General features: G+C 33.5%; 1 protein-coding gene across 1 annotated transcript; it reads right to left on the bottom strand.

Moving 5' to 3' along the window:
• Positions 1-7936: 7936 nt before the first annotated feature.
• On the bottom strand, positions 7937-10602 carry LOC123267656 (lipase 1-like). The gene is made up of 7 exons (XM_044732395.1): positions 10387-10602; positions 10140-10320; positions 9139-9250; positions 8835-9078; positions 8603-8764; positions 8308-8535; positions 7937-8210 (listed from the first exon to the last, which is right to left on the bottom strand). The coding sequence occupies exons 1-7, from the start codon at positions 10531-10533 to the stop codon at positions 8058-8060; spliced, it is 1227 nt and encodes a 408-aa protein (XP_044588330.1). The 5' UTR covers positions 10534-10602; the 3' UTR covers positions 7937-8057.
• Between the last annotated feature and the right edge of the window lie 1926 nt (positions 10603-12528).

Below are 12528 nucleotides of genomic sequence, written 5' to 3'. Positions count from 1 at the left end.
CACAAAGAAAACGTGCCTTGCGTCCTCAATAACCCCTGGACAAGACGGGCACTCCGGAGAATCGTCGTGCTTAAAGCGGTGCAGATACTCTCGAAAGCACCCATGTCCTGACAACATCTGCGTTAGGTAATAGTTGACTTCACCATGGTTTCGGCTCAGCCAAACGTCGATCTTTGGTATGAGGCGGTGTGTCCATCTTCCTTTTGCTGCGGCGTCCCACTCAAGTTGCCATCGCGAGATGCTGTGCTGCCGTTCTTCTGTTCTTAGTTCTTCAGCGCTCAGTGTAGTTGACCTCTTTCGATGGTAAAGGGCCCGTCTTTCTTTAGCTAAGACTCTAAGCGGCAGAGTTCCAGAAATGACGCACACTGCTTCCTCTGATATTGTTCGGAAGGCGCTGGCTACTCTTAGCGCGCTCAGTCGGTAAACCGGACATGCTTTCCTCCATGATTCTTGGGTCTCAAGTGCGTCGGACCAAATGGATATCCCATACGTGAGGACCGATGTAACTACTGATGATAGCAATAACCTCCTTGTCTGCTTCGGGCCACCGATGTTGGGCATCAATCGTACTAGGTTAGCCACTACTGCTGATGCTTTGGCGGTCACGTGTTTAACTTGTTGTTTGAAGTTAAGTCGGGAATCGAGCATCACTCCCAGATATCGAATGAATGGTTGGGATGTGATTTCTTGGTCTCCGACGTTTAAATTGATCGTTTCCACCACTTTTCTGCTAGTGATAAGTACAGCCTCGGTCTTCTGTTTAGCCAGTTGTGGGTTTACTGTGTCCATCCACTGGTTAATTCGCTCAAAGGTGATCGTGAACATATGATTTATCTCATCAATATGCTTGGCGACGATTACTACGGCTACGTCGTCCGCGTACGCTACCAGTTTGACATTTCTTGGTAGTTTCAGTCTCAGCAATCCGTTGTACATGATATTCCAGAGAAGTGGACCGAGAACAGAACCCTGCGGGACGCCTCCAGTAACATCATACTCCTTTGGACCATTCTTCGTGTCATATCTAAGGACTCTATTCGTGAAGTAGCTAGCGACTATCCTTCGTAGATATCCTGGTACGTTCATCTCTTGAAGAGCTTGCATGATGCGATCCCAGTTGGCGGAGTTGAAGGCATTTTTGATGTCTAGGGTTGCCACCAGACAATATTTCTTCGTTCCACCCTTCCATCTGGTACCGGCGATTGCGTCTTTGGCTATACCGACAACCAGGTTGATTGCGTCCAGGGTTGATCGTCCTTTTCGAAATCCGTACTGATTGTCTGCTAATAGTGGATCGACAACTGCTTCTATCCTTTGGTGGATTATACGTTCGAGTATCTTACCGGCTGTATCCAACATGCAGAGTGGACGATAAGATGACGGTTCTTCCGGTGGCTTTTTCCTTTAGGAAGTAGTACCAGCCGTTGTTGTTTCCACTTCCGAGGAAAAATCCCTTCCTTCAAGCAGATGTTGTAGACATCGAGGAATAACGCTGGCGCTGCTTTAATAGATGTTTTCAAGGCAATATTAGGGATTCCGTCCAATCCCGGCGCTTTATTATTCCCGACGCGGTTACAAGCTTCCATCAGTTCTTCTTTCGTCACAGGTGGGATATCATTCAGTTCGTCTTGTGTCAACAGGTAGTTGAAAACGCGCTGTCGTGGAAACAGTGCAGTCACGATCTTCTGTAGGAGTTGAGGACACGTAGGAGACGGCATTGGCTGGTATTTCAAGTTTGCCATGACTACCTTGTAAGGTCTGCCCCACAAGTCTTTGTCCACCTCGTTGATTAGCTCTTTCCAGCAGTTCTTCTTGCTATCCTTGACGGCTTTGTTTAAGTCTCGACGAGCTTTCTTGTATTCTGCGACTAGTTCCGCTGAGTCATGCCGCCGATAACCACGCTGAGATATTCTTCTTTTCTTGAAACACTCTTTCCGTAGGAAGCTGATGTGGTCGTTCCACCAGTGCACCGAAGGTCTTTGGTTCATGCCCCGTTTACGGGGCATGCAGGTGTCGCAAGCCTGGGACACTCTCTTTATCAACTCCTTGGTCATTTCTTCTGCAGATCCAGTAGTAAGCGGTTCACTATTTAGGGCAGCTGCTAGTGCACTTGGGTCAAAGGATTTCAGCTTCCACCCAACGATGTCAAGTTTCTTAGCCGGTCTTCTAGGATTCGGGTCCTTTGATACTTCCCAGAGAATCGCGTTGTGATCGCTGGCCGTGTAGGTCTCCATCACTTTCCAGTCGTAGTTTCCTCTGATGAGGCTGCTGCTGACAAAAGTAAGATCCACAATAGAACTTGCGTCGCCTTTAGTGTACGTCGGTGCATCGCCACTGTTCAACAACACTACGTCTAACGTAGAAAAAGCTTCTAGTAGTTCTTTACCCCGAGCGTTGGTGTGTTTGCTGCCCCAATCCACTGCCCAGGCGTTGAAGTCCCCAGCTATTGCCACTGGGTAGTACTGCTTCGCGTCCTCCGTCAGTCGATCCAGAAAATCCATGAATTCAACAATAGTGAGGCTAGGTGGTGCGTAGCAGCTGTAAAAACGGATGCCATCTACCGATGCTGCTACAAAGCCGGCGCTGCCATTGTTAACGATACTCTGGAAGGGGAGCTTGCCGCAGGACCATATGACAGCTTTTGTGGTGCAGTCGGTTTCCCATGGTTGGGTACTCAGGTGCCTGTATGGCTCTGCTATTAGTACTAAGTCTAGCTCATGATCGCGCACAGTCTGCATGAGCAGGTCTTGCGCAGCCTCACAATGGTTGAGGTTGAGCTGTAGTATCTTCATGTTCTTTGGTTTGTCATCCTCTGAAGCGCCTCTTGGAATACCGGGCATTTGTGATTGCCGGCACAGTGGGCGGAGTCCTTTGCACTTGGATTTTCAGCGCATAGTGCACATTTGGCTGGGTTTTTACAGTCCGCGATTTTGTGCCCTTCTTGTCCGCACCTGATGCAAAGCTTGGATCGGTCTACGCTACTTTTGCACTGAGATCCATGATGCCCGAAGTGCCAGCACTTGAATGTGTGTGTGTGTGTGTGTGTGTGTGTATGTGTGTGTGTGTGTGTGTGTGTGTGTGTGTGTGTGTGTGTGTGTGTGTGTGTGTGTGTGTGTGTGAAAGTATGTGAACCGCTTATAACTTTTGAACGGCTTGACCGATTTCATCGCGGTTGGTGCCATTCGAAAGGGCTTGACCAAACTTAGATTTTGAAAACTATTTGGAACGATTCAGATCAATAGATTTTGAGAAATCTTCAAAAAACTGAAAAAAAAATTTTTTTCAAATGTAGTTTTTTTGGAATAACTTTTAAACGGCTTGATGGTTCAATTCCAAAAACTAATCAGCTTTTAACCTCAAAAAACCACGTCGATCACCACCAGTCCGGTCAAAATCGCTTGATTCGTTCGAGAGATATCGTGAACGAAAGAAAACCGAAAAAAGTGTTTTTTCGGACTAACTCTGAAATTTCTAGCGCAATCAATTCAAAATTTGAGATTCTTTGTGAGTCTTGAAAAACTGCGTCGAATGCTTCTAACCGCGTAAAAATCGGTTTATTCATTCAAAAGTTATTGCGGTTTAAAAATTCAAGAAATAGTGTCTTATCAAATCTCTATCAGACTTTTGAGCTCGAAGTGCTTTAAAGCATAGAAAAGCAATCTCTTTGAGCTCGGAGAGCTCAAAATAACCCATAAATTGTATTTTTGAGCTCGAAGAGCTCATAAACGTCATTGGTGCAATTTTAAGCGCCTAAGTATGGAATTAGCGGGAAGTTGCAGGGATGGCCTTCAGGGTCAACCGTTTTCCTAATTTTTTTAATCTAAAGAGTCCGCTTTTCGTAAGCTGAATTAATTAAAAAATTAATTAACAAATCATAATACTTTATGTGAATTTTTCTGAATTTATAAAACTAATTTATAAAATGTTATCTTCGACTTAACTTTCGGCATGCTACTACTACCTATAAAAAATTAAGCAGTTAATCCAGAACTCAAATGACATGTATGGATAGTGAAACTAACAATGATTATTTAATATTAAAAAATCAAATAAATTTTCACTAAAAATCAAAAAAAAAAAAAAAATAAACGATTCGAGGTTATACTTGACGACACTTAAGTAAAAAAGAAAATTTCAAAACAGAAATTTGCTTTTGTTCTTCAAGTTAAAATTTACGAATATTTGAAGCAATTTTTATAATAAAATTACTTTCTGTATTAAATGTTATTTCACAAAAACTTTTGTTGTTGTGCTTGATGTAAACAATCAACACAGTATATCGTAAATGTCAATAAATAATATCAATATGACTGACTGTTCCGATACTGGGTATTAGCTCATTTCGGGTGTACCAATAGACGAACAGTAAATTTTAAATAACAATAGGGTCTTTTTTGTATTATCAATTAATTGCATCGAATCCTTAGTATTTTTATTAATACATAAAAAAAAAATTTTAGTGAAAAGTATTTCCATTAGGTTTCTATGAGCTTAAGATCATCGAGTGATTTCTTAGCAAAACCATTAAGAGACCTTGATAAGTCAGAAATCTCAGACTATTGACATCATTAACATTTTTTTTCAATATTTCAAATATAATTTAAAGTTTAATTCATATTTTATTGTGTAAAAAAAAAGATTGAGGTTTCTAATAAAGAAAAGTTTGTTTAATTTGATTGAGTACGAGATAAAATATAAAATAATAATTGTCAAATCGTTCTGGTATTGGGTCTCGTTCCGGTATTAGGTCTTTTACCTTATACCATTATAATTAAGGACGTTTTTCATTGTATCTTGAAATATCCTGATTCAGTAAAAAAACATATAATTAAAATTTTTTATTTCATAAGCTTTCCTTCATTTGTGTTTGTCATATAAATATTGATGTAATTATTAAATTTATTAACTGTCGAATAGTGTTAAAAAATAAATATTTTTTTCCTCACTCTGTAAGTTATTATCTTATTTCAGCTTTTAACGCTGACATTTTTTAAATATATTTCTGAACAGTTATTTGAAATAAACTGTGGCCTTGCATTTATGATATCCATGGATTCTTTTGAATTTAATATCACCGTGATAAGTGACGTGTTATTTTTTTTAATCGAGCGAAAAAATATTAATTTGTAAATGAAATTTTTTAAAGCGTTTACCCTCGCGGTTTTTGAAATACCGTAAATTTTCGGTATTAATGCGTTTACTGTAAATTTACCGTTATAATTCTGAAATAATACGGTATTTCTGTGGTCATTTTGGCCAGTTTTTTTACTATAGTTATGCAGCATTTCTACCGTACTTTTGCTGCAAAGTTCAGAAATAATACTATAAAATTACTGTAAAACTCTAGAACTTTTACCGTAAAAAATCGATGTATTAACTATAATATAACTATAATTTTAAAATAATAAAATCGTATTTCTACGGTAAAAATACCAAAGATATACTATAATTTTGCCGCGTTTATACTGATATAATTAAAGATATAATGCTTTCTACCGTAAGATGGACGGCTGTGTTTATTACTCGGTGAGTCTTATTAGGTGACTGAGTAATTAGATATGGATAGTGTCTCTGATAGCTCAACTGGTAGAGCCTTCGGCGCGTAACTAAATGATCTGAGTTCGAATCCCAGTCTAGACTAAAAAAAATTATTAATAATAATAACAATCGAGAAATTAGTTTATCAACCTCTTGAAAATAATTCACGATAATTTATAATATTATAAAAAAAAATTTCAAGCTATTGAATAATAGTAGTAAAGCAGCATATTTTTGGTATTTTGCCGGTAATAGAAAGTAGGGATCTTCTTTTCCAGTTTTTTGCTGCAATAATGCCGCAGATATACAGTAAATATGCGGTATATTTACGGTTTAAATGCTGTAAATATACCGTAATTTTTCTATTGTATTGCCATAAATATTCTGAATTTATTTCGTAATTTTTTCATAATAATTCGACAAAAAAACTGGCTAAAATAACTGAAGTATTACGGTAAAAATACAGCATTTATATCGTATAAATACCGAATCTTTACGGCATTTCCAAAACCGTGAGGGTATTTAAAAAATTTTTTTATTCTGCAAATTAACTACAAATAACTAAATTTAATGTGAAATATCAATAGAGTTCAGCACTCTACACTGTTTATAAAATAATAATTGAACAGCATTTACATCATTTGTCCGGAAGAAAACGAACGAGTATATACGGTGAAAAGAAGGTGATTTTACAGTGAGTTGACGGTCAAACGATCGTCGAACCGTAGTAGGTCCACAATGATATCGCTATGAGTTTATGAGGTGTTCACTTTGAAAAAATCATTTTTCCGCAGTAAAAGCATGCCATACTGACAACAGAAATGCTAAGGTTCCACGAATTAGGAACGGTCTTTTCACCATAGAACTGCTGATAAGTCAACATTTATTTACCATCCCTAGTTAGTGACGCAACAGAATTCGACAGTAATTTCACCGTACTACATCCCTAACTAGATAGTGAAATAGCCGTCACGTGAAACAACCGTGAATCGACCATCTTTTCACTATGAAGTCACCGCGGATTTACCGTAAGCATGAAACCGCCAGGGAAAGTAGGTGGCGCTGCTTCCCTAAAGTATCTAAAAATCTTGATCAAATATAAAAATTAATTGTATCAAGTATTTATGATAATTTGAATCAAGAAAAAATGACTTCCACCAAGAATAGAATTTCAAGATAAATTTTTACTTCGGCCAACACAACTTCGGTCTTTTTTCAGGCACCCGAAAATTTTCTTGAGCCAAGAATTTTGTTCTCCAGTCAAGAAATTTTTCTTTCTGTGTAGGATATGTTGTAATTTTACGATCTTCATGTAAAAATCTTACTTGTATTGCAATTTTACGGAACTGTTCGTCGAATTTCATTAAAAAACTTTGAGATTTACAAACATTGTTTGTAATTTGGTTTACTAGAAATTTTTGTAAAATCACAAAACAAAGTTGTAATAGAAATTACAATGGAGTCATTGAAAATTTAGTAATTTCCTTTGTGATATTTAAATTTCGATTGTGAAATTATATCGTGAATTAAATCAAAAATAAATATTAAATCAAATTTTTTTTTTTTTATTATTTCAACTAACAACTACTTATATATATATATAAATATTTTTTTTCGGGGTACTAAATTTACAAAACATTTTTAATAGAATTTTTTTTGTAAAATTACAGTATCTGTATTGTAATATTGTTAAACAAATTGCCGATAGATGTTTAGTAAATTACAGAAACTGTTTCGTAATTTTCCTAAATTGAGTTGGAATAAATAGTGGAGTAAATTTACAAAACTGAGTATTATAATTACTATATCGTGGTGCAGAATTACTTCCTACATATTTTTAGTAAAAATACTATAGAAATTTTTAACAGTATAGATAAAGAAGAAATGTGAAAAAAAAGTTCCGCTACGTAATAGATTTTTAAATGATCTATTTCGTAGCAGAGCATTTTTTTTAAAGAAAAACATAAAACTGCAATTGCTTTATAATTATGAGTGCAACAAGGATAGTACCGTTTCTCGCAGTGAGTGCGACGCGAGAAAAAGAGGGGATCGGCTGTTAAGCATTTTTTAAGCACTTAAAATTTTTTTTCTAATTCAGAAGTTAATACCTATTGTTTAAAAAAAAATAGTTTTTTTAATTTTAATGATTTTTTGACAAGAGATTAAAATATATATTTTTTTTTAATATTTTATAAAAATCTTAAAAAAAGAAATTTAAAAAAAACTTCTGAATATTTTCAATACTTTTTAATATTAAATATACTTTTGAAAACATACATCTGTCAATTTTTTTAATTTTTATTAACTGGATTATCATGAAAAACCTTTAATAAAAGAAATTTCCCTTCTAGAAATTAAAAAAAGCAATAAAAGTGCAAATTTTTTAAAATACTTTTTTTTTATGATTAAATTGTAATAAAATTGTCAGATTTCTGCTAATTTCCAAGCCATTGGAATATCAAAATATTCTGTTTGCCATCTATGGTAAAAATTTCTATTACAAGTAATTTATTATATTTTTATGTAAATTTTCTAATAAGATCAATCACATGATCATAAACCAATGAATTAGCGTCTATTCCCCAAATGAAATCCATGTGAGTAAATCCTTTGTAATTCACCTTGTATTTGTCGACTACATTTGGTAACAATTCAGACAATGCTCGTACATCCTAAAAAACAAAGTATCCTTTTTAATAAGTATACATCTGTATATTTTTTTGTTAAAAGTATAATAATAATAAATAATTGGACAATGTTGAATTTCACCTCAGAAATTGCATATAAATCATCATCAGAAACTATCAAAGCAATTGGAGAAGTAACTCTTGTTAAATTATAAGCAGGTGATTCGGTTGAATTGTAAATTTCTAAATTTTTCTTCTCGCCGTAGTCGTATTGTGCAAGCCGTTTCCAGTATAACCCTTGCAAGAGATGAAGTAAAATCTTCGATGAAGAAAAAGATGGAACGTTTTCTAAAATTGGGGCTAAAAGAGTCTGGAAAAATTTAAATACAACTAATTAATCTTTACTTTAAATAATTGAAGAAGAAAACAATACCCACATTATTGAACTGATTAAGTTCAGGTCCTAAAACAGAAAAATATATTTTTTGACAGAAAAGACTTTCTTCTTCACTTAATTCGCACAGCAAGGTGTGAATAATTTTTAATAAAGGAGATTGTAGACTTCTCGTAGAAGTAAATATGTTTGACTTTCGTAAAATCTGGAAAAGGTTCAGACAGAAGATCTGTTAATAATTTGTTTAATTTTGGCGAAACTAATGTATTTATTACCTTTCCAAAAAATTCTACGAACATGAAAAAAATTCTAGAATTGTAGTTCTGATTTTCGAAGAGAATGCCTGGTCCGAGAGATATTATTAGTTTCACTTTGTCGGCCATTTCAGGGCGCTCGGACTCCATTACGAAGCTGATGGTGGTACCCAGAGAATGTCCGACCATAATAACTTTGTCATTTGTTATATTTGAAATATAATTAATCGTAGCGGGAAAATCGTAAATACCCATTTCATGGAAACTGAAATATTTTATTCTTTATTCTCAGGTCAATTGAAGTTAAAAAAAAATAAAATTTTACCTAAAATCCCAAAATTCATAAGTATCAGATGTCAAATTGACGTGTGATGTGTAATCATTTCCTCTAACATTGCTCATCCAGACGTCATAACCTCGATCGGCCAACAGATACGCTAAATAATTGTTTTGTTGGTTATAAATGTTAAGAGTCTTTACAAATTCATACACTGATAAAAAAATGACTTGATTCAAGAAAAACTTTTTCTTCAAAATGTCATTCTAATTTTAAGTAATTCTCTTAACTTAAGAAATTAGTTCTTAAATCAAGAAATTTGGTTGTTTTAAAATAAGATATAGGGTCGAAGTACCGTTTGTGGCCACTGTACCGTTTATGGCCATTTATTGTTCAAATAATCGATAGAAATGAATTTATATTAATAAACCATTACAAACTCAATTCGTTTTAATACAAACGTTTTAAAACTCATCAAAAATATGGTTATAATATTATAATTGTTATAAATTAATCCAAATTTTAACTGGCCAAAAACGGTGCTAAGGTCGCCAAAAACGGTACTTCTACCCTATATAACTTCGCCAAAGAATTTCTTTCTCTTGGATTAAGATAGACGGTAACATTGGTTCAAGATATTACCAACGTGTTCCAAAAATAGCGCGACTCTTGAATTAAGATAATATTTTACTAGTTTGAAGCATATTAATATCTATATTTTTGCTATTCTCTGTATTAATAAACATTTTTCGGCTTATAAAGAAATACAAATTTTTTTACTTGAAAGTTTTTTTCTAACGTAAACTTATAAGATTATAAATAAAAAAATTTTTTCTTAAATCAACAATCAATAACTCTTGAAAGGAAATAAATTATTCTTTATTAAAGAGAAACGTTTTTGAATAAAGAATTCACTTGTATCGATCGAAGATAATATAGTCTTGAACCAAGTAAAAATTTTATCGATCGGAGTGATTAGATCTCTCATTCCAAGAAATATGAAATTATGAATAGTAATTAAACGAATATCCTAAAGTGATTGATATTACCTAAAGATTTTCCTTTGCCCGGTATAAGCCAGATAGCCGAGTTCATCAACAGTCCGTGCGATAATAACACAGGTGTTGAATTTTCTCTTCCAGGAATCCGGTGTACACTCAAAATGTACCCATCTTCGGTAATGACAGTATGAGTTTCTGCTTGGTATCCATCACGTTCTAACAATTGATACTAAAAATCAGTTTAGTTTTTACTAATAAAAAATAATTTTAGATATTGAGTAAAAGAAATAATTACCACTGTCCATGACTTGAAAATGTCACTTTTTGAAAAAGCTAACAGCGTGGAAAATATTGTGAAATGCAAAAGAATAATCATTTTTCTTATCACCTGACAGTATTGGGCAACGGTTCCAAAGTAAGTAAGCGTATTATCGCAAAGCATTCATGCATTAAACGCATGACCTTGATTAAAAGTTTTATATGAGTGTTATAAATATCATGATCTTTTTTTGTAAATTTGACGTAACCAAGTATTCCGCATGATTTTATTATGATGTAAAAGTTTGTGATTTATCATTAGATCAATATCTGCAGATCAGAAAATTAATAAGTGCTACGAAACGCCAACAAATTTCTTCATTTGCTAATGGATATATTAAAATAAAAACTCTAAATTTTCATTAAAAATTTCGTAAATTGTTTATCAGCAGATTTGATGAAAAATTGAGGCAATAACGCATTTACAACGAAATTGAGTTCGCTAATTTCTTATGAAGTATTGTATCGAACAATATTCTTCATAAAACCTAACAGTTAATGAAGAAACTTATTTTTTGATGTAATTGCTTAAGTGATAGTTTATTCAGAAATACGGGATCTGTGAAGTTATTTTGAGTTTATTACGCTGAATGAAGTCAAATAATCAAAACTTTGTTTCAAGTATAATCATTTTATTTGCGCAGGCGCAAGAGTGACCTCATCGCGCTTTTTGTTTCACGTGTATAGTAGTAGTTGAGGTTATGATCAATACAATACAATCGAAAATTTTTATTACAATTTAAGAAGATCCATGCGAAGCAGTAAAATTTTTAAATCTTCCTGAAAATTTGTAAATTTAATCAACGTAGCCTAATAATTAATAAAAAAATTAAAAAAACATTAGGTTTCTGGAGTATTTAATCGAATAATTAGGTTTGAAAATTGTAATTTTTACTTGTCAGTAAATGGAGATTCCATCAGCCGTGTATTTGGTTAAGAATTTGATGCAATTAACGATTTAAAAAAAATTTTATTTTTATTGAATTTGATTGAAAAAATAATAAACTTTCGAGTAAAACAATAAAAAAAGTAGGTTTCTGAACGTATTACGGAGATATTTTATATTTTTTATGAAAAATCACAAGGAATTTCCGTTTTTTAGTAGATTTTGTAAAAATCTAACTATTGCAGCCGTCCTCATGGCGCAACTTTTAAAAAATTTAGCCATTTTCTGACTTAGTTTGTCGAGCTGAGTCAGAAAATATATATAGTTCAAAAGTTTATATATGTATGTATTTATATATATATATATATATATATATATATATATATATATATATATATATGCTATATATATATATATATTTATACGATATAACGCGGCTTGTCAGCACGATAGCGTTTTCAATTTATGACCGATTCTTCTCAAACTCGGCATGCTTTATCTATCGATCAAGACCAAGGTTAAGTTCGAAGATGAGCTTAATCGGGCGAGTAATTTGGAAATGACAGGATTTTGAAATTTTGAAAATCGTAAAAATTGATGTTTTTAGTAGATTTTATAAAAATCTAACTATTGCAGCCGTCCTCATGGCGCAACTTTGAAAAAATTTAGTCGTTTTCTGACTCAGTTTGTCGAGCTGAGTCAGAAAATGTATATAGTTCAAAAGTTTATATATATACGATATAACGCGGCTTGTCAGCACGATAGTGTTTTCAATTTATAACCGATTCTTTTCAAACTCAACATGCTTTATCTATCGATCAAGAAGACCAAGGTTAAGTTCGAAGATGAGCTTAATCGGGCGAGTAATTTGGAAATGACAGGATTTTGAAATTTTGAAAATCGTAAAAATTGATGTTTTTACTACTTCAACTTGATATAATTACTGATCAAGACAAGATATCAAAACTCGGTAAAATGCATCGTAAAGCTCTTTTTATAAGCTTTGATTTTCACTACTCAGAAGTGGTAATAGCCTCAATATTACTCCTTTTAGAGTTCGTTTAATGAAACAGTTTTACTATTGCAGCCGTTTTAGAATTATTGTCTGCATCATAGCTTAATCATGATGTAAATTCAATAATTACGATAATGATTAGTCTTTCGTGTAATGTTTTCAGGTAATTCGTCAGTAAATATGTCACAGATTAGTTCTATGTATTGTTTTCTTCAATT

Source organism: Cotesia glomerata, linkage group LG6 (assembly GCF_020080835.1).
Source record: "Cotesia glomerata isolate CgM1 linkage group LG6, MPM_Cglom_v2.3, whole genome shotgun sequence".
Classification (NCBI taxonomy): Eukaryota; Metazoa; Arthropoda; class Insecta; order Hymenoptera; family Braconidae; genus Cotesia; species Cotesia glomerata.
This window is presented reverse-complemented; position numbering and strand designations above follow the sequence as displayed.

Excerpts from the sequence above, each read along its gene's own strand:
- LOC123267656 (XM_044732395.1), bottom strand. The coding sequence starts at position 10,533 with ATGCTTTGCGATAATACGCTTACTTACTTTGGAACCGTTGCCCAATAC. Across the intron at positions 8,765-8,834 it reads TCGTAGAATTTTTTGGAAAG|ATTTTACGAAAGTCAAACAT; the intron begins GTAATAAATACA and ends AACCTTTTCCAG. Across the intron at positions 8,536-8,602 it reads AACTTAATCAGTTCAATAAT|ACTCTTTTAGCCCCAATTTT; the intron begins GTGGGTATTGTT and ends AAATTTTTCCAG.